This window comes from Rissa tridactyla, chromosome 2 (genome assembly GCF_028500815.1).
Source record: "Rissa tridactyla isolate bRisTri1 chromosome 2, bRisTri1.patW.cur.20221130, whole genome shotgun sequence".
NCBI lineage: Eukaryota > Metazoa > Chordata > Aves > Charadriiformes > Laridae > Rissa > Rissa tridactyla.
In genome coordinates, this window is record NC_071467.1 from 95,361,765 (window position 1) to 95,382,643 (window position 20,879).

The 20,879-nt window shown below is 42.6% G+C and overlaps 1 protein-coding gene across 3 annotated transcripts in view; it reads right to left on the reverse strand.

Annotated features, from left to right (window-relative positions):
* The window catches only part of NEDD9 (neural precursor cell expressed, developmentally down-regulated 9), a 105,247-nt gene that overhangs the window by 19,229 nt on the left and 65,139 nt on the right, over positions 1 to 20,879 (reverse strand). For 2 of the 3 annotated variants that reach the window (XM_054190168.1, XM_054190169.1), the window contains one exon: positions 3,878 to 4,318. In XM_054190168.1, coding sequence (XP_054046143.1) covers positions 3,878 to 4,318 — 441 coding nt within the window. Of the gene's footprint in view, positions 1 to 3,877; positions 4,319 to 20,759; positions 20,858 to 20,879 lie in introns of those variants that run through there. The other variant, XM_054190167.1, reaches the window with a different exon arrangement.

Sequence of the window (20,879 nt, forward strand, 5' to 3'; positions counted from 1 at the left end):
TTCACATGTAGCTTTCCCTAGTTTGAAGCTCGTGTGTGAACGAATGATTCATCACAGATGCAAAGGAGACTTTGTGCTTTCACAGCACCTTTCCCAAAGGATGTTCTCAAAGCAGTCTGTACAGAATGAGTTCCCTCATAATTACTATGCATATTTTGCAGATGAGCTTGCTGAGGTGCAAAAACACCACTCAAGACTATGCAGAACTCTGGCAAGGATAAAACCCAGGTTTCCTGAATGTCAGATTTGTCTGAAGGTTCCTTCTCTTTGCTGGTTGCAGCAAACGAGAGTAAATTTGAACGCAGAGCACAGAAAGAAGGAATAAATTCTAAGATGCAGCTTTTGTATCTTTATGCTCCTTGGACATTCTTCACACTTAGGGGTGTAACCGTTTTGTGACTAAACTTGTAGCACAGCTATAAAAGCTTGGGGCTAACCAAAGCTAATCTTAAACCATCCCTCATTATCTCTGTCATTTGTAGGGTGAGTTTTAGAAGGCGGTATTTTTATTTGATAGAAGGAGACGATACACCTCTGTTGTCAACAACAGGCTTAGCCAGAATCAATTCATCATTATAATTACCTGCCTCAGGACTCCTTTTTGACTTGCTTTGCCTTTCTGGCTAATGAGATGCCTTACCTCAGCACAGCTTTATAACATGCCCGCTGTTGATTTACTGTTGCTTGAGGCTATACAATTCCTGCCTGACAGCAGTTCCTAAGCTTTGCCTGTAAAACTTGTATGGCAGCCAAACCACACATTTGCAGAAAGACAATAGGCAAACGTGCACAGAAATGGATGGGATGGATAGAAATTGCTGCCAGTCCTGCTTAGAAAGATGTCTATAAGACATGGTCTTCTCTTGCTACTGCTATGGGAAGGGAGAAGGCTTATGTACAGGACAACTGCATTGCAAAACCCTTCAACATTCTTAAAACTGCCAAAACACACAGCTTGCTAACCAGCCATTTCAGTTGATGGAAGAAGGCAGAGTGGCTCATTTAAGCCATTGGGACAGGTGTCACTGTCTGAGAAAAGAGATTCATAGTTTTGGATGTCAAAACAAATATTCCCAAAATCAAATTTTCAAGACTTCCAACTTTCCTTAATACTAAGGATTGATTTTACTGATCCCTAGAGGAAGAAAATTTGGAGGACACTTTCCTCAGACAAAGGAGACCACTGCCAAAGTATTTCCCCTTAATTAGGCTTTTATTACACAAAGGCATTAGCAGGTAGTTGTAGCTGTAGCAGTAGAAATCGTTTTTTGCAAGGTTAGGATGATAAAGAATGGAGTATGTTTTACCTCAGACTGTTCTGTTAATAATAACCCTACAGTACTCTCTTTTCTATTACCGTTTCAATCCCATGGTCTCTTTTTAGTGTAAAACTGAGCAATTCCAAGGGATTAGAGACGTGCCTGCCTCTGATGGAAGCAGTACGCTGCCATGAGGTTTGCCATCCAGCAGGCCTGCCACCAATACACAGCGAATACTGAGTCTCAGGGCTCTTAGGCAAAATAAAGTCAGGATTAAAGCAATCCTGTCCTGAGTAACAAGAATTGGTTAGTGCTAAGCAGGTTGGTAGCTACTTTGCTGAGGGTAAAATGCTTTATAAATGTGCATGTTTAGTTTATTCTACAGTTGGCAGCGTAGCTATTTGTTCTTATGCAGCATAGCTGACCTTTCATAGGTTGCAAGGAATTAAATAAAACAAGTTATAAGTCAACCAAATAGATGGTCTAAATTTTCTAAAGAAGGTGACTTGAATTCAGAAAAATGCATATTCAAACTTGCTGAAAAATTTCTAGGTAGAAACTTAGAGAAAACAGGTGCTTTAGTGCCTCTGATTTTTGCATCTCATCAAGAAGTTTGCATTTAACTGAAATCTTTATTTTTTTCAGTGTAACTAGGGTTTTAATACAGGCCCTGTAGCAACCAGGTTTATGCAGAATGTCCTACTACTTTCAGTGGAGCTGTGGAAGGTGGGGGGAGGGAGAAGAGACTTCGCCATGCAGCGGGAGGAATTTTTCTCCTTTCGGGCTTACACTGTGCAGAGCACACACATGCACATTATGCTAAGGAAACTAGGCTAATGGTCATTTAGGCGGGTAAGATCCTACAATTAAAGTACATAGCACTTATTCCAAGCTATTATCTTGGGCTTTCCAACAGACTTCAGCGCAGCTCTGCAGTATGGTGCATCTCCTGTGGCCCAAGCTGGCTAGCTGAGGCATCTCTACATAGTGCTGTAGTGCTGTACTGCTTCATGCAAGCATACACTAAAATGTGATGTCTTCTGTGCTGTCACATAAATAAGCTATTTGCCATGTGTTCACTAACTACCTTGGAAGCTATTTAAATGCTACTGTGGATAGGTAAACTGTACTGCCCCAGAAAAGTTCACTATACATAGTGTATAGGGGAAGAAGAAAAGAGAGAAAAGACATAAGATTTCTCAAGAAAACTCAGATAATTGCTCCAACAAAGATCCTATCTCTACCTGTGCAGCAAGTGCAATTTTCTCATTTTATCATCCCGCACAACCTACAAAGCATAATTGTGGAAAAGCTGAGCAAACCAACCTCTTTATAACTTGACTTGGAATGATTTCACAGATCTTTTTCTCTTGCTCAGAAAGAAAAAAAAAAAAATCCATTTATTCTTATCAAGGAAAATTAACTTATAACAAGGAAATCAAAGCATTAGAAGATGCCTTCCAAAGGTCTGATATGGAAAAAGGCCAAGTTGAGGGTGAGGCAGGGGAAAAGCCTGAAACAGACCGTCTTGCCAATCTAAATTAAGAGATGAAAGTTTAAACCAGTCAGGAACTTCCGGACAAGAGACATCATCTGCTCACATAACTTGGATATAAATGCCATGCTTTAAGCTCTAAAGGTAAGGCAAATGCTAATAGCTGGAGCTGTTGAGCCGGGAATGGGGGGCCTGTAGGAACTTCTTTTTGGCCTGGCAACAAGGGGTCTGGAAGGCCAGGAGAATCTCCTTCCTACCTCAGGTACCTTTCCTAACTATTTTCAGCCATCAAGGCACTGTGTGCCATCAGGCTACCTGGCAGGTATCCTGTGAAAGTAAAATGAGGGAGTAACAGGAGATGGGGAAAGCCTGAGAGGGACAGCAGGAATAAGGGGGACCCACATAATGCAATGCCTCTCACTGGAGCTTTGGGAGCTCTCGGCTGCTGCAAAAACGGCTGCACCATAGAGCCGTTGCAGCTCTTACTTTCAATCAAGAAATTTTGCTGTAGATGAACATCAAGTGCACTCTTAAAAACTTTAGGTTTGGTACCAAAACATCCCTCATTATCATCATCATCTTGTTCCCTCACTCTTCCAAGTATGGCCCTTGTCTCATCAATCATTGCTTTCCCTTTGTAGTTCAGATCCACTGGGACTTCTGCCGCAAGGCAGTACATCATTTTTAATTAAACAAAAATTACTTGGGCAGATGATGTAACTGTTCATTAATTTGTGGGAGAGTTAATCTTACCACAGCAGCTCTCTTGAGTATATAATGCAAGACTGCCATAGGCCAGATATGCTTCAGCCTCCCTGGGGAGCCTGTGAGGACACAAGATCACATACTTCCCCACACCTTTAGCAGCTGCGGTAGCACAGATCCAAAATGCTCTACTGTGTCTATCAATCGAAAATTAAGCAAGCTCTTGCGAACCAGACATTTCTTTTCCTCCTCCAGCAGTAAAGTTACTGCTGTAACTTTATATAGTTAAGATCCAGGAAGTATAAAAATATATATATATATATATCCCACAGGCTACCACTAGACATTAACCACTTAATTGGTAGTCAATGCAAAGTGTCCTACTTTGGAGCTATGACATGAAAGCAAATGCACACACCTTGTTAGTCAAAGCTGGACCATCAATAGATCTCTGCATGGAGGGTGGCACCTGGTAAATATCTTGTCCCACTAGTCCATGACCAGTGGGTATTTGGTAAATTCCCTGATTCAGATGGGAAGGTGGCACTTGGTAGACAGGGTCCCGTGCTGAAGCATGTGAACTTGGCACTTGGTAGATCTTTTGCTGGTTGAAGGACTGATGCATCAATCCTGAATTGGACATATCTTGGCCAGGAGGACTGTCCTGTACCACTGGACCTATGAGGAGTTTCACACGGTTGCCTGGAACGATGCCTTGCCGGCCATGTAAGGAGCAGAGCCACCATCCTTCAAGACCTTCAGTGTTCTGTTCTATCACTGTCAAAATGTCTCCTTTGCGGAAGGCCAACTCTTCTGCGCATTCAGGGACATTATCGTACAGGGCTCTTGCCATAAGATTCTGTGGAGAAAGAAGGGCAAGAAAAACAAATGAACAAACAAACTAGAATTTTCTAAAACTTCAAGCACATTCTAGGTGGAGAGAAGTAAGAACTGAATTTGAAAAAGAAGCGTGCAGAAAATCAAAATAACACAGAAAATAATGTAGCACAGGATTCCTCTGTCACAGTTTGGAGAAATGAGAGGCTTATGTGTTAGCAGCACTGCTAGTGAGAACTTTTCTGGTAACACTAGGTCAGATAGAAGCTCTTTATATGGTCTGTTCACCTGGACGGGAGTCAGGAGAGTTCTGCTCTTGGCACTAAGATGCTGTTCCTGTGACTGGGGGCTTGTACCTTGATCTATTGACATTATAATAGGGAAATCAATGTGCTCTGTGTACTCCTGCAGCTAGCTAGCTGATATTTAAAGTAAAACTTGAAACAGACTCTCAGGGACGTGTTCCAGAGCAATTGTTTCCAAACACTTTTACATTTGCTGTGTCCCAAAAGACTTTCCAGTAGAGGTGCAGATCCCTTTAGTGTAAAGACAGTGGGCTGGCTTTTCTTAGTTGCCACCTGCAGGCTCCTTAAAGGCAGGGATTTGTAGACCACCTGGTTAGAAAAACCAGTCTAAAACACAAATTGACAAAATGTCACAGTTTTTGAACTATGATCCTCATGTTGGTATGTAGCTCTGTGCCTTCTCATTCTATCTGTAAACTTCCTTGGTGACACAGTGCAACACAGCACTAGCTTAATAGGTAAAAAGCTTCCTCCCCCATTGCCTCAAAACCACCACCACCAACAACAAACCAACCACAAAGGACAAGGTTCCTCAGCGTCCCACTCTCCGTGTAAAGATCTTGAAGAGAACATTATTTAAAAAATAAGGTGCTCAGTGACCCCAGATGGTGTCATGCCTCTGCCTTTGGGAAAGCTGTGCCAATCTATGTGGGCCTGTCCTTATGTCAAAAAGCGTAAGACTTTAGGTACCAAACATTACCATAGAATGTGTCTATGTGTAACCTGGGAGGAGCCTAAGGGCAGCGAAGAAGTGTCTTTGACCTGTATCAACATAGCTTAAGCATTTGTACATGTGTTTTGCTTGATCATGTCAAGCGGAGCAGTAAAACTAACACAGGGAACTTCATACAGGTCTACTCCCAAGGATTTGCCTAGTGTTTCAGGCATTCTTTGCAGCTTGCCGTGACCTCCATTTGTTGTGGCTATGCTACCAGCAGTACCTCTGCTAAGAAGTTTTAGGCCAACTTTGAGCCAATGTAAGATTGTGGTCTGTGAGGTACAGATGTGTTACTAACAAGTGCCGCCATCTCTCACAGACCGAACCAGCTCCCTTTCCTCTTTCTTTGCAGGCCTGCATGGCACATCCAGTTCTGAATAATCAGCCGAGCTTAGGTATTCGATGGAAAATAGGCAGGCTGTCTGTACTGACATTCTTGGACCCCACACAAAGGCTGTGAATGCTTAATTTCTTGGCTCTGGTGATGTTTCCAAATGTGTTGGCAACAACTGTTCCATGCCTGCCTGCTTTTTGGTGAAGGCAGTCAGCAGAGATGGCTATAAAGTAATTATAAACACTTGAAAAAAATATAGGGAGCCCTGGATCTGAAGCGACCCAGCTAAAGTATTTGGATGCAGCACACAAACTGAAATGTTGCTAATCCACCATAAGATAGGATATGCAGCTGCCTTGAAGATTTATCTTCCCTCTGTTAAAGGGACAATGTCGAGTACAGTTTAGTGGTTTTATCTGCCGTATTTATCCTCCTTCTCAACATATCAATCTTTTTTTTATCCCCCACTTATTATATCTTTTCCCATTGACACACACTGACGTTTTTCCATCATCTCCGTGTTTCATCAAGACAGCAGACTTCCATTTGAACTTGCTCAGTTCAACTTTTCTTAAGTTTAGAATTTGGACAGGAGGTTGTATGAAGGGCTGACTGGTGGATGGAGAAAGGGGAAGCTCAGATGTCACATAAAAGGTAGATGAATATTCTTTTCTCAAGATGTGGTGGTGAAACAGGGTGTATGAGATCAGTTTTCTCTTCTCTGAATAGGGGATCAGCTTTCAAATGTATGAGAAACACTGGCTTTGACTTTCATCAGCATCATTAGTGAGGTCAGTATAAATTAAGTTTTGGCTTGGAAAAGTAGGACTGCGATTTTGAACTCCCATGTAAACAGCAGCACAAGGGCCCACGATTGTCTCTGATGTATGTCTACTCAGCTCATCAGTCAACAACACTAAGAAATGCGAATAGAGATAAAGCAGAGAGCAATTTTGTCAATGCCATGGCAGAACTGTAAAATTATTCTTTAGCATGGTCAAAGCCAGTGGTCTCTTCTTGTACGCTACATCTGTGCTCTTGCTACGTTGACCTGGCTGCTCAGCTGAGCCCAAGGAGCTCCGAAAAGAAAAGCTCCTGTCTAGTCAATATAAAAGTTCAAGTTAATCTCCTATCTATCTACATTCTTTGTAATGTGTCTTTCACAGGCAAAATCTATGAACATAAGTAGCTCAGCCTGTGCAACTGACTATTTAAAGGAGACATTTACAGAGAATGTTGTTTAAAGAAGGGGGAAGATGGCGGGGAGGCATCACAAAACAAGCAGGTTAAATCAATGATAAATGCTTATTCTTCTATACTGGGTGATTAAAGGTATTTGAAAAGCCTGATCGGCTTCTACAGCAAAGCGATTCTCACAACAAAGCTGGAATGGTGGTAGAATTAGAGCAGATAAAAGTTCCCATGTGAATTTTTTTTTTTCCAGTTGCTCATTATCTCTGTCCCAGTGACCTTCTCACCACCTGGCGTGCAGCATGTTAATACTTTCTGGATATGCTTCAAGAACTTCTTTGCTGCAAATAGCTTCAGATTCTCATTGTCAGTGTTAACTCAGGCACCAGCATGTGAATTACACTAATTGGTTGCTGCTTGTTTCACAGCAATTTCCCCCAAGGCCTTTTAAATAGCCCACAGCCATGCCACCAGCATCAGTCACTGATGACACAGTGAAGCAGGCAAAATATTCCTCCAAATAAGCACTGGGACCAGAAACACTAAGCCTGTTGCTTGTTGCCAGCAACACCAGCACTGTTCTTGCTAAGCAAGCCTTCTGTGTCTTGAGTATTTCCCTGACTTCAGTCTTCCTTCACAGGATTTCTTACTATGAGTTTCAGGAACAGTGTCACATTGCTTTCATTAGCCAGCTGAGTCAGTCTTGAGAAAAATGAAACCGTCACTGCAGACTGTCATCAGGAAAACTTTTTGAAAGCCACAGAGGTACCTCTAACCTGCTGTGATGATCAAAATGGTAGTCTCTACTTTTCCACACATAGAAAGAATTCCTGATCAAAGACCAACACTTGTGGGATTTATCTGGATTGATTTGTCAAATTCTAATAGCTTTTGAATACTGTGGGCATCATAGCTTGCATCTTGCAACACTCCCTCTCATTGGTCTCATCAGCTGGGGAGGGTTATCTGTAATTAATTGGACTTGCTCTTGGAGGCATGGCTCTGTCACCCATCTGTCTGTGAAACAGGCACAAAAGCAACACTAACATTACATATGAGAAGGCAGACACACATCAATGACCTTTTTGTATGACTGAGTGATAAAAACCCCTTGTCTACTTCCTAAACAAACTGGCAACAGAGAAAGGGCTAATGTGAAACTTGTCTTGGATCTTGTTTTGGCAACTGTCAAGTTGCACAGAAGTCCCTTTATATTTCTAATACAAAGAGGAAAAAAAGGAGGACAACAGATTCAGAACTACAAATTCAAGTTCTGTAATGGCAGGGGAGAAATCATCTGATCCTAGACGGGGAAAAAAATTTCGTTTGCCATAGAAATCAGCTGTGCTTCATAAAATGAATTTACTGGCAGCTTCAGTAAGATTAAGGATGGGAGTCTGTTGCTCTCCTTTGGTCCAATTAAATTAGCTGCATGACAGGTGCAGTGGTGCTCTCCTCAAAATCTGAAAGTATGCGTGATCTATATACAGCTCCATTCTCCTGAGCCCTGTGTTACAGCAGCCATATTTCAATTAATGAGTGCTTCTCTATAACTTGTTGACTGGAAAGATTCAGTTCAGCTTTTGTATCCTCAAGCCTTGCTAGTAACACTGGTATGTTTGGAAGTTGAAGCCAGGGTCAGGTCCCCACGGTGTTAACACTCTGTACAGGCAAAACAAAAAAACCCATTTGTTCTCAAGAAGCTTAAATTCCTCTTAACCTTGGACTCTTGAGTGCAGTAGAAAGCATCTTCTGTAAAATCACCTTTTAAAAAAGGAAGTTTTTCAGTCTTCTGTTAAATAAAGTGCTACCCCAGTCATTGGCAGGTTAAAGAGAAAGGGAGCCAGACCTTAATGACTGCTGCCTGGGGATTTCAGCTGGAATGTGCTGCAGGAAAGGGCTCAGCAGACTTCACTGATGCCTTGTGTCAGAAACTCTGTCTAAAAGAACTAAAATTGAAATGGATACTCTCTCGATTGAATGCAGATTACAGTGCCCATGGTCCAAACTTTCCACATTGGTTGAGACAAAAGTAAAACTTTCAAGCTCTCTCTAGGTAAAGTGAACCTGGGATTTAAAAATTCTCCCTGAATTTTCCTTTAATGCCAGCTGCAAGTCCATTAGATAAACCCTGGAAAGGCGTAATTCATATTCTCTGCACACCTTAGATTTTTCTCTCTTTTGTGTCCAGGATGCATGTCCTAGTAAATCCTGACTAAGAGCAAAAGAAGCTGCCCTGAAAGCTGTCAGCTGTTCCACTTGGAGAACCTGAAGCAAAAAAATAAGACTCTGTAAACTATTTGTCTTCTCAGATGCTGAAGGGATTACAGGCTATAAATGTGGTCTACTGCAGAACAGGCAAAAGTGTCTCCTCTCTCCTTAACCGACTGCAAATGACAGTTAACATGCCTGCAGCTGAATAAAGATGCATGAAAGTACTTTGAAAAATATGATCTGTTTTGGTTGACCTTCCCTGCAGCTGTTGAGAGGTATTAGTTGTTCAGCTTAAATAAGTAATTTTTAATTAGAATACATTACTTAGGGTTATAATATGGTGTGATTTATGCTGTTTGCTTAGCTTTACTTAGCATGAGTAGCTAGATTTGCTGAAGCCTTTAGGCTGCAATAGACCTAATTTTCTTAGTGCTTTCCTTAGCAGCTGGTACAGTGCTGTGATTAGTCTTTTAGTATAAGAAAAATGTTAATAATACACTAATGTTTTGGTAGTGTTTTCCCTAAGTCTGGGACTTTTCAGTTCCCCATGTTCTGCTAGTAAGTGCAGGTGCATGAGAAGCATAAACCAGAAGATAAGGAGGCCACGTCCATCAGCAGAGACTGCAAATCAACAAGATAAGAGCAGTCAATGGCCTGCCTGCACACAGAAAAAAGAATCCAACAAGGTGTTAGAAGACCCCAAACCAAAAATTGCCACTGGATTAAAAGACGCATGAGGGGCGGCTGTATAGATTACAAGGGTACAGTTATCCAGGGATTTCTTTGTTCGAGGTCTCTCCCTTTGCGGAGGCACCCAGCCCAGGCTGACCTTGCTGCCGTACCTTTCAATTAAATTACTTATTCTTATAAAATCTGATGCCTGAGACTCTGCTGTAGGAAACCTAGGGTCAGGTCTGAAGAAGGAGGGAACACACCTGAGAATAAGCATGTGTGTGAGGATTCGAAAGGGGCACCCGTCAGCCCACTGGGGTCGCCTACTGCGAAGGGGCCCTGGCCCGAGCAGTTAAAGACTCAGGTGGTGTGCGTGTGTGCGAATCTTTGAATGGTGTGTGAATGCTTGGGCAGCAGCTTCTCCCTTAACACAGCTAAGGGAACTGATTTCTGTAATTTGAAACTTGAATTCTGTAATTTGTGGCTTGGAGGAGATGAAAAGGCTGTTTGTTGATGAGGCTGAATGGCAGAAGAGGGAAGAGGCAAGAGTTAAAGAGAGCGGTGGAAACATCTACTCCTTCTGTTAGAGTAAACACATCCAGTGACGTGGGTAACAAGAGCGTGTGAGGTGCCCACAGCCATGGAAGCAAACACAGGAATAATAAATGACACGCTATGAGATTAAATACAATGGACTCTTTAAGGGCTGAGCGTCGTGGTGCCAAGCTCCTGGGGCAGTGCTGCCGACTGGACTCCTCAGCCAGCTCTGCAATGAATGAACACTCGAGGAAAAGGTCCAACCAACCCTAAGCTTGAAGAATTTCAGTCGCTTCCCTCAGAGGTGCAATATGAGGATGTTCCAGAGCATGCAGGCTTGTGGATACTGATCCTTGCTCTGTGCTTGGCTGGTGGGGCATGTCGTTTTGTTCTGTGTTGCCTTGTTTTTAAATATCGCTTCCTATGCATAAAGTTTATGTGAAAATAGAACCAGGGAAACCGCCTCTGCCCTTAAACTGAAAAAGGGTGGGATCCCTTCTTTCTATTACTGGACAAAGGGTTTCTTAAAATGCAAAATGGCTTCTCTTCTATCTTTAGCTAGCTTAGGAGAAGGAAGGAAGAGAGGAACAAAGAAAGGAAAGGTGGGGAGAGTCACCCCAAACGAGCGTCTATGCACAAACCAGTAGCTTCACTTTGGATTTCTTTTAATTATCCATCACACAATATTTTTAATAAAGATTCCCCTCTCTCCTTTTCATTTTCACTACGCTTTTTTCTGCTTTAGATTTCTTTAAAATGAATTGCTGCTGTTCCAAAGTAAGCTTAAGCATTTATGTACCCTTGTGGTTGTAACAGGCCTAATAGTAATGATTTGCCTATGAGACTGAAGAACCGACCTGAAAATCCAGTAAAGATTTGAGTTTTATTTTGAGAGAAATAGTTTGACTACAAGCAGTACTGGTAGAAGAGAGAGAAATTCGGGCTCTGTTGTGCTTTCTGACAGAAGGGCTTTGGTGCAAGAGTCATTGGACAGTTTAACATTGGTGCTTTTTAGCTCCCATCTCTTTTTCTGTTTCTCACTGTTGCTGCCCCTTAAATAAAGAATTTATTGTGCTGTCTTGGCAAGGAAAGAAACTATTGAGGCACAGCAGGTAACAGGTCTATTTATAATAAGCAACTTTTCATTAAGGCTACTTAATACAAGTTGACAGAGGTTACTGTGTAAGACATTCAGCCTTGAAAAAATGTCTGTTGCTGGTCTCTTCAAACCTGGAAGAAGACAGGGCAAACAGCAAAGCTAGTATTTAGTACACATGAAGCTGCACTGGCATGTTCTTAGACATATCCCTGGGGGCACTGCCATGGGGAATGGACTGCAAAATGGCACCTTGCTGCTTGGCTGTAACGCCCCCCCCCACGTGTGCAGACCTGTAACAGCTAACCACCAGCAACAAGCTGTGTGCAGGTACTTTTTATCTTAAGTCGGTAACTACATAGAGGAGGCAGGAAGTGCCACCACAATATATATGAAAGTGCTTGCTGCACTACCAGGGTGTTGCAGTTACTACAACTTCAGCAAGAGGACCCTGAAAGGCTGTCAGCATCTAGGTCAGAGTGTGGGTCTGCCTGCTGGCCCTGGGGACTGTAAGCTTCCTTGGCTCACAGCTAATGGTAAAAGAGGGAGCCTGGTGGCAAAAGCTCAGCATAGTAATGTTTCAGTTGACTATTACAGGCAAAGTCCACAATTCCACTTTTTAAGTACTCTCTTGCTTTCTTCCTTCTTGGGAAGGAATCCAAATGCATGAACCCAAAAGAATTAGGAGGGTAGAAAAGGTGGTGGGGAAGTAAAAAAAGGGAGAAGTGCAAAAGCGAAGGTTAGAGCAAGAGATCCTAACTGAAGCTTTGGCCTGTGTGAATGAAACGCTTCACTGCTCTGCAATGAGTGCACCGGCTTGTTACTGTGCCTGACACTTCAAACTGGACAAGCGAGTTGAAAAGAAAGTCTTCTGTCTCTCGATCTATCTCTAAGAGCAACAAAATGGTAACTCTACATTGGCTAGAATGACAATAATCTAGGCTTCGATTTGTTCGTTTGGATGATATTCTTTTGTCTCTTGAGTTTTTGTGTTTGGCTTGGCTTGTTTTATTTTATTTTAGTTAGAGGGAATGTGAGGTATGGAGGTGCTGCTCTGATTTCCTGGACATTACAAAGGTAATTATAGAAATGTAATTTGAGGTCAGATGTTAAATAAGGAGTTTTTTTACCCCTTTTTACCCCTTCTGTTTCTGATGCAGTGAAGGATGGATGTATTGTATCACAAACACTATTTACATCACACAAAACCTCTGAGGTGCTCAGTGAACTTGTAGGGGGAGTTTAACGGAAGTGGCAGCTCCCTTTTACTACATAGCAACCTTCTGTTTGGAGCCTGCGCAGTGAGACACAACAGGTCATAGCTATGCTAGAAAAGGGCATATCTGAGGTAATGCTCTTTCGCTCAGCCCTGGGGAACACCCCTGAGAATAATGCACACTGCTTCTGTCTTGTGAGACCACCCACCCTGTTTTGGAGCTATCACAGAAGGCAGATGCGGTTAGCGACAGTAATAGTTACAGTGAAGCAGAGCAGGGATTCACTGATGACATATCCTGATCTTATTCTCCTGCCCTCTGAGTTTCTGGGGTTTTACAGGAGTGCCAAAATACCATTTTCTTTGGTCTTTCTGGGAATACAAACCACATCCCCTGACTTACCTTCAAGACCTATTAATATTTTGGGAAATTCCACCACACCTAACTCGCAAAGCTTTCTGTGTATGTTTTACCCTCGTAACCAGTTTCCTTTCCCCCCACCCAAGGAAGGGTGTGATCTAGTTCCATGACTTTAAAAGGCCTTTTCAAATCTGAGGGCTGTGTGCCTTCTGTGACATCAACAGGGGGGGAAAAATAAAGCATGCAAACAATAGCCTTAGAGTAAATATGATCTCACTGTGATTAAACTGCAGTACATCAAAATCAAAAAGCAGATGGAAAACCTAACCTCTCTCCCTCAGGCAAGCAATTAAAAACTTAATGAAAGGAGATCGGATGTTGAATGCTTAAGAATTGAAGGAGCAGAGCAGGAGGGGAAGGAAAAAAAAAAAAAGGATGGAAGGAAAGAATCCTGAAACGTGTGTTTTGAGTTCTCAGTTTTCCATTTTCTGGCATTTGCGAGCAGACTTCTCCCAGACAAAGTTTCCTTAAAAAAAAAAAAAAGCCACCCCTCCTCCCAAATTTAACCCTTCTCTGTGCAGCTCTGGGGAAACAATCACAACTCAATTGTCAAGAAACCATAGCTGTGTAGACATAGGACCTCAGTATTGTCACCAATTTATTTCTGTCTGGTATCTTAAGCTTTGGAAACTATGGGGGTTTTATTTTTTTTTTTTTTAAATCTAGAACTTAGCTAAACTGGGGCATGGTCTTCTTCCCCTAAGTCTCTCCAAAAATTCTCCATAGAAGAGAAAGTCACCCTTTTCTGTCAGTTTAGTGTTACTTTCTGGGATACCACACAGGAGCCACAACTTGGGATGCTCTGAGAGTCCAGCTTACTGATGAAAAACAAGCTTGGGAATGAATGTTTCCAGGCTCCTACCAGTCCTCAGCAGGCTGGGGGGCAGGGGATTGCAGCAAGCTGCCTGTGAATCAGACATGCTTCCAGGGGAGCGGGGCCTGGCTGGCAGATGAGACTTGCCACGTTCGGTCAGGGTCTTCTCCATACCACAGGGCACTGGCCAAAAGTCAACAAGCCTCCCAGAAGAGCTCAATTTTGCCAAGCTGACATTTTCTAGGGAAGCATAGCCCTGGAGAAGAGAGAGGGAGAGTGTGGGGGCACGTTTTAACCGTTTATAGTTACTGTGCTTAGTCTCAGATTGAAATACAACTTTAACTGTATTCTTGATCGCGTGAGAGATTGGTTTGTGCAGCTTCTGGGCTGCAAACAAGATAAAGCAATATAAGCAGGCAGAGAGAGAAAAAAAGAGAGGACATCTGCTTGTAAACTACGCCCTTCTGTAACACTAAAAATTGGTTTATTATCCTAAGCATTTTAACTGGATGTAAAGTCCATAGGACAAGGGTGTTCATGACCCTACCTACTGCAGGCTGTACGTTAAACAGAGTGCACGCTTCCAGTTGTTTTGTACTTAACCCTTTGGATCAAAAAATTCCTTTGAAAGAGAATCGTTGAAGGAATTGAGATCTAATCCAAGGATCCTTCAGCATTTTCTAAGATTTGTTGCCACCAAATGATTCACAGTATTGCTCCTGCTAAAATTTTCAACTTTGCTGTGACTGAGGCCTGCTTAAAAAAGGGCTTCTGATGTGCTGACTGCATTGCTGTAGAGTAAATCCATTCTTATTACGCTTTTCCAAGTGGGCTAATCCACTCTGACTGTGAATGAAGTGTTTTTAAAACAAACACCAAAACAGAAAGGCGAGAACAGGCCTCATCCCTATAGAGAAAAAAAATACACATTTTTTGTCATGCTATGCACTTGTGTTTCTAGGACTGCAAACGATAGCTTTAGCAGTCCTGTTTCTTGTCAAATGCAAGCTACGTGCAAATCTGCTGTGGAAAAATGAACTCCTTAAAATTAAGACAGTTTCCACTACTGTAATGTCTAGACCAACAGGCAAAAGAAAAAGGTCACTTGCCAAGAGCAGCCTGTGATAGACAGGCAGCAATATTCAAGGGCTGTACTCTTAGCTGCTAAGTGACCCAGTTTCACCGATACTGAGAGCTGCAGCCATTTCCAGGCAGCAAGGAGTACCTCTAAATGCCACTTTACTCAATGGTAACCTGAGTTAACAAATACTGCCAAATGCATGCCATAAATATTCTTTGGTGGTACAGTCCCAGAGGACTGTCTGATCAACCCTACTGAAGACTTAGCATAAAGCATCTTTCATGTGTCAGAGTACTGTTGTAACAGGTCCATTGCTTTCATGGATGCTCAGAGAGCACTTATTACATAAAGAAGCATCTTCAGAAGTGACCGGCATATTTACAATTCCAAGTGTCACTGAATGTGGGCTCCTACAGAGGTGTGCAGACTTTAGTGTCTCAAGAAGTCCAGCTACTTGCCTCCATCAAGGGCAGCTAGAAATGGGAACAGTAGAAGATAAGGGTTCTCAACAATCACTGCTGCTCAGGCAGACACCTGTGCATGCTCCTCTTAAGTGCTCATGTCGCTTTGAAAATGAAATTAAACTCGATCTTGGAGACAGGCAGGTTCCTAACTCCTGTTGGTACGAATAGGATTTAAGTACTTAAATGTCTGTGATAAGCTGGTCCAAAGAAAATAAGCAAAACAAAAGTGACTTTAGCTAGGCCTTTAAGTGACCTAGGCCCATCTACTGAATGCAGATGTCATTCCCATGCCCTCAACACCTTTGATAACAGCAATGTGACAAGGAGGAAGCCCTAAGCTCCGGTCATGCTTTTGTACTTTTTGTATGCACAGAGACACAAGACTGTTTGCTATTTGCAGATACTGAGGGTACATCCTCTTTTCCCACACTGCTGTGCAAGAGCAGGGCCTCATGCTTGCCTGAGGACTAATATGAGTGCGGGCTCTTTGCAAGAAGACAAATAGGTTTCTTGTCTCCTACCATTTCTAAGCTGGCCAAAGCAGCAATTAGGTGCACCCATTCCAGTAGTGGTGCGTGGAGGTGTGTGTGACTCAAGAGAATTGCCTCATTCAAAGTTTTACTCAGGTCACTAGATGCACCTGGCCTTGTTGCAATGACTGGTATTTGTAAGGGAATACAAGCAGTTCAGTAATAAAAACTTCTCCCGTGCCACCACACGCAGGAGTTCAATGTTCAGTGATAAGATATCAGTGCAAGCATAATCTTTTCTAACCCTGCTTATTGCTCTGCTTGAGATTGTAAGATTCCAAAGGTGAGTTTGTGCGTGGTCTCACTAACTGTAGACTAACACTTAATGAGTTTACAATAACGCTTCATGAGACTTCTCTAAAGTCTAGCCTGCATTCTGCAAAATGGTTAGCGGCTTAGAAGGGGGTACCAAACTCTCCTGTAATGTCCTTTGATTTTTCTTTGCAGAAGATGTTTCCATGAAGTCTTACTATCCGGCAGTTCTGCTCTCTGATCTGGTAGGACCCAAAGACTAATTGGGTCTTTTGATAGTATGGCACTGTTTGGAACAACTAATGCTGGGTCAAGATACCTTAAGGCAAAGTTATAGTTTAATGTGACTGCAACCTCTAGTAGGATCTTAAAAGCACAAGCAAAAGCCGCAGATTAGTATTCAATGCCCCTTGTACTATCTAGGGTCAAATTGAATTGGAACTATCAAAAATATAAAGAAGAGTGTTCATGTGGCAGTTCTGCTTCCCCATCATATACTAGGAATTACTTGACAGAGACAGATTACGCTACCAGTTTCTTGATGAAATAGACTTACATCTACATTACTCATGAGCAGCTGTTAGAATAAAACCACAAAGTTTTAGAAATCATGCAAATTACCTACATGCTGTTAGCTGTAACAGCCAGGAGCCAGTCCTACTGCTACATCTCACTAGTGCTGCTGCTGATTTAGGCCTGACCCTGATAGACTTCTGCCACCTCCCTCCATACACACACAGAGAAGATAAAAATCACAGAACTTCCACTGCAAATTCACAGTAATAGAGACACCACAAACTTGGACAGTTTTTCCCTTTGTTGGTTTGCTCCTCTAGTATTACCTTTGACAAGGTTTTACAGTTCCTATGTACTTCTAAGTTTGACTGTCACCCTGTGATTGCTGAGATACCAGAAAAAAAAAAAAAGGAAAACAAAGAGGAGTGTGAGAAACAAATGAAACAGAGAGGATCTGGTTAGTACAGGCAGTTCTTTTCCCTTGACATGGCCCGACACTTAAAAGTCTTTCATTGCCAGGGTTACAAGCAGCTTTTCACAAGCATTTCTGGTTGGGAATATAGTATTTCTTCCTAGTGACACTATTTTGTTTATCTTGGCGTGCAGGCATTGTAATCAAGTCTATATATTATAGGACTGTGCCTTAGCACAAATGGCAGGCATTTCAAACTCTTATTTACTTAGGTTTCTTCCTTGCCCAACAAATTGTCTAAAAATAGATAATCAAGACCTCATACTTTACATCTACGTCATTCCTTTCAGCTTAAATGAGGTAAGGAATGTAGTTTTCTTTTCCTCTCCTCTTTCACTAACAGTTTGGATCTTTTCGTAAAAAGATAAGTCCCCCTTTCTCCTTTCCCCCTTCTTTATTGTCTTGCTTGTGAACAGCCAACAAGCTACAAAAGCCTTGTTATGATAATGTGATCTCCCTTTTGCTTCTGTCACACTTCTATGGCCTGAGATAAGGGTGTTGGAATTGCTGGCCAGATACATCCTCTCCCATCCATGTTCTTCTCTGATCATGATAACCCACTGGTATTTCTGTTCCTACATACTACATTTTAGCTGTAACTGCTTCATCCTTGGAATCACAGTCTGGGTTTGCTTTCAGAGAGGGTTGATCCTACCTTCAGGATTACAGAATACTGAAATGGCATCCTGTGAGAACTTGATGGGACGCAGTTTTGCAGTATATGGAGATTTAGTGCAAAAGGATGCTGCTGTTGTCATCACATGAAGAACTGGGGTATTGCCATAATACAACTGCACCCTACAGGAATTAGTTTCTGAAAGTAGCTTTTTAGACAAGTAGGAGTAAGAAATGCTCACAACCAACATACAAGTATTTGTTATGCTTAACAACTACCATGGCTCAGAGTAACTTTTGTATTCTCCAATATTTAACTAGTACATGAACAGTAGAACAGGACCTAACCTGGGATCAAGTTTGTCTTTGCTTTAAACAGTCACACCTTCACTGAATCATATACAGTGCACAAAAGATATGCAGAAATGTAGAGACATATATAAGGTAAAATTCTGAACTTGCTGAAATGCAGACTGATTTTCCCAATGGCTTTCAGAGGACTCAGACTTGAGTATTATGTTGGAAGAATGTTTAAAGAGTGGGATAGACAATAAAAGAAATCTAGGTGAAAGAAGAGAGGGAACAAGTTTTCAAAACCTTTATAAGCCCCAAAAAAGGGGCAGACCAAGTACCAGAAAGGATTTCTAGATCAGAAATGACCTTGGGATTAGTCACACTGAAAGTGAAGCCAGGAGTGACAGAGACACATACTCCAGGTCTCACACATGAGTCAGTTCCTGTTCTGTCCAACTGTTAATACTCCAATTAAACCATAACAGGCATCTCAATAATTTCATTAAATGAGGTGTTATCTTATGGACTATCACAATGAAAGTAAAAATGGCAGGCCCCAACATAACACCTGGAGCAGGTGTCTCCATTTAAAGACCCAACTCTGCACCTGGAAGTTAAGCCACCTCTGAATGTGGTGTCATTGGTGTGTCATTCATATGTCCCCATGTAGGCCATGAACATGCTCTGTTCCTTTATTTTGTGTATACAATAAAAACTACAGGAATTTTGTTTTTCTATACCAAAATAAAAGAAAGAAAGAAAATACAAAAAAACCCAAATAAAACAGACTGAATGAGCCGGTATTTTCTTTATATGTTACTCCACCTATAAGAAATAAATCTAAGGATGTTTGTCCTAGTTAAACAGTGTAACTAACTACTTCACATTTCCCAGGGAAAGTAAACACCCTAGTCTGACAAGAAAGTTTTTGAGGCCAAAACCCTCAGTCTTTTTTTTTTTTTTTAAACATCTTGTTCTTTCTTTGTCTAGAATTATGTAATCACAAACCAAAATGCTCATTCCAACCAGACAGGGCAAAAGAAACATTACAGAGAAGGAAAGAATTCCCCCTTTTGAGCCACCTTATCAGTCCCTGTTCTTGCAGTGCCACTGGGCTACACATGAAGCATGGTCTCCTTGCAGCAGAGTACGGATGGATGGTGACAACAGAAGTCAGGAAGCTGTATAACTACGCAGGACCGTTATTTTCCCACTGGGATACAAGTGTCGCTTAGCCATGCGCAGTTGGAAAGCAGTTCATGAGATGTCGACTAACAGTGACACTGCTCTTCTACCCCCAAGTATCTGACATTTTATGCTAAGAGTCACAGCTTTTCTAAGCAGGCATAAAGCATGAAGCAGAGTAGGAAGCGACAGGAGATGAATTTAATCTCAGGCTTCAAATCAGTCAGTTGCCTGAGACAGAATTAAAAAAACCAACCAAACAATCAAACACTCAAAAAAAGTCCTATCATATCCAGATCAAAATTTTCAAAGGCATGGAATATCTTTGTCCATCTATATTTATATCATTTCTTTTTCCTTGCTATTATTAACTACCATGAGATGGAGAAATCAGCAGCAGCTTTGAAAGCTTAACTCTGACGTTTCCCAAAGTTTGGGTATGGGAGATCCTGAAAGCTTGGGCTGAGCTCAGAGATATATGGAAAAGCATCAAAATCTGTGTATATTTACCTAGGTATGACTCGCATATCCCATTCTGACCAGGTTTATAAGCCTTATACAATGTTACAGCATCAGGGCTCTTTTACATTATGCTGCCTAAATTCAGTAAGAAGATGGACTTCACTTCCAAAGCAAGTTAGTCTCCAAGTAAGTATATAACGTGTGATATTTCCAAGTCACCCTTTTATTGAAGTTATTTTTGGCAGAGGAAGGGAAGTTTTTTCCTTCCCTCCCCCCTTTTTTCCAATCACATAAGATTACGGTATGTCTGTACAGTAATCTAATGCCTCGTGGGCAATTCAGTACCTTGCCCAGACGTTTTTTAAGTAGAGTAGTATTACAATGAAAGTCTCCACATTTGTGTCTTCTGAAAAAAACCCTCTGCTAAAAGGTTAAGCTAACTTACTTATTTTATTTAGCATGGGAAAGGGGGGGATAGGCTATCTATTTTTTTTTTTAAATATACAGTTGTATTATTTTTTTTTTCTTTGCTTGTCACCTACCAAACAAACCGCCCTGAAAAACGGCACTGCGAGACCGAGACATTCCCAAAGGGCTGGAAAACCGGGTGAATTACAATTACCTGGCGGGGAGAAGCGCCGATAGATACCTGTCCCAAACCGATGCCGGGCATCGCGTACGAACCCGCCTTTCCCGAGATACCGTTAACCGGAGAGGAGCCGAGACACCGGCCGGGGACCCCCAGCGCTCGTCGTGTGTGGGGGGAAGCCCCTTTCCCCCGCCACCAGAGCACCCGGGGCGGGGGGTCTCCTCCGGCTTGCCGCCGCTCTCATTTCCCCCCCGACACCTCCCTGGGGCCCAGCGGGCGAGGGGAGGCTTGGCCGTTCCCCCGGGCCAACGGTTGTAGCCCCTTGCCCTGAGGCGGGGGGTGCCCAGGGGACTCCCGAGCCGGCCACCACCCCCCGCTTCTGTCAGCGAGGGTCGCCCCGGGGGGAGCCGCTGACAAGCCCGTGAGACTCTAAGCGCCCGCCCATACCCCAGCCCCAAGAGACGGTGCCTGCCCCGGCGGCTCACCTTGTACTTCATGGCTGCGGAGCGCTGATGAGGGAACGCGCGGGGCACTTACACCGCCGCTACGCGCCGCATCGCCGCCGCCTCTCCCCGCTCGGCCGCCCGTCCCGCCGCCAGGCTACC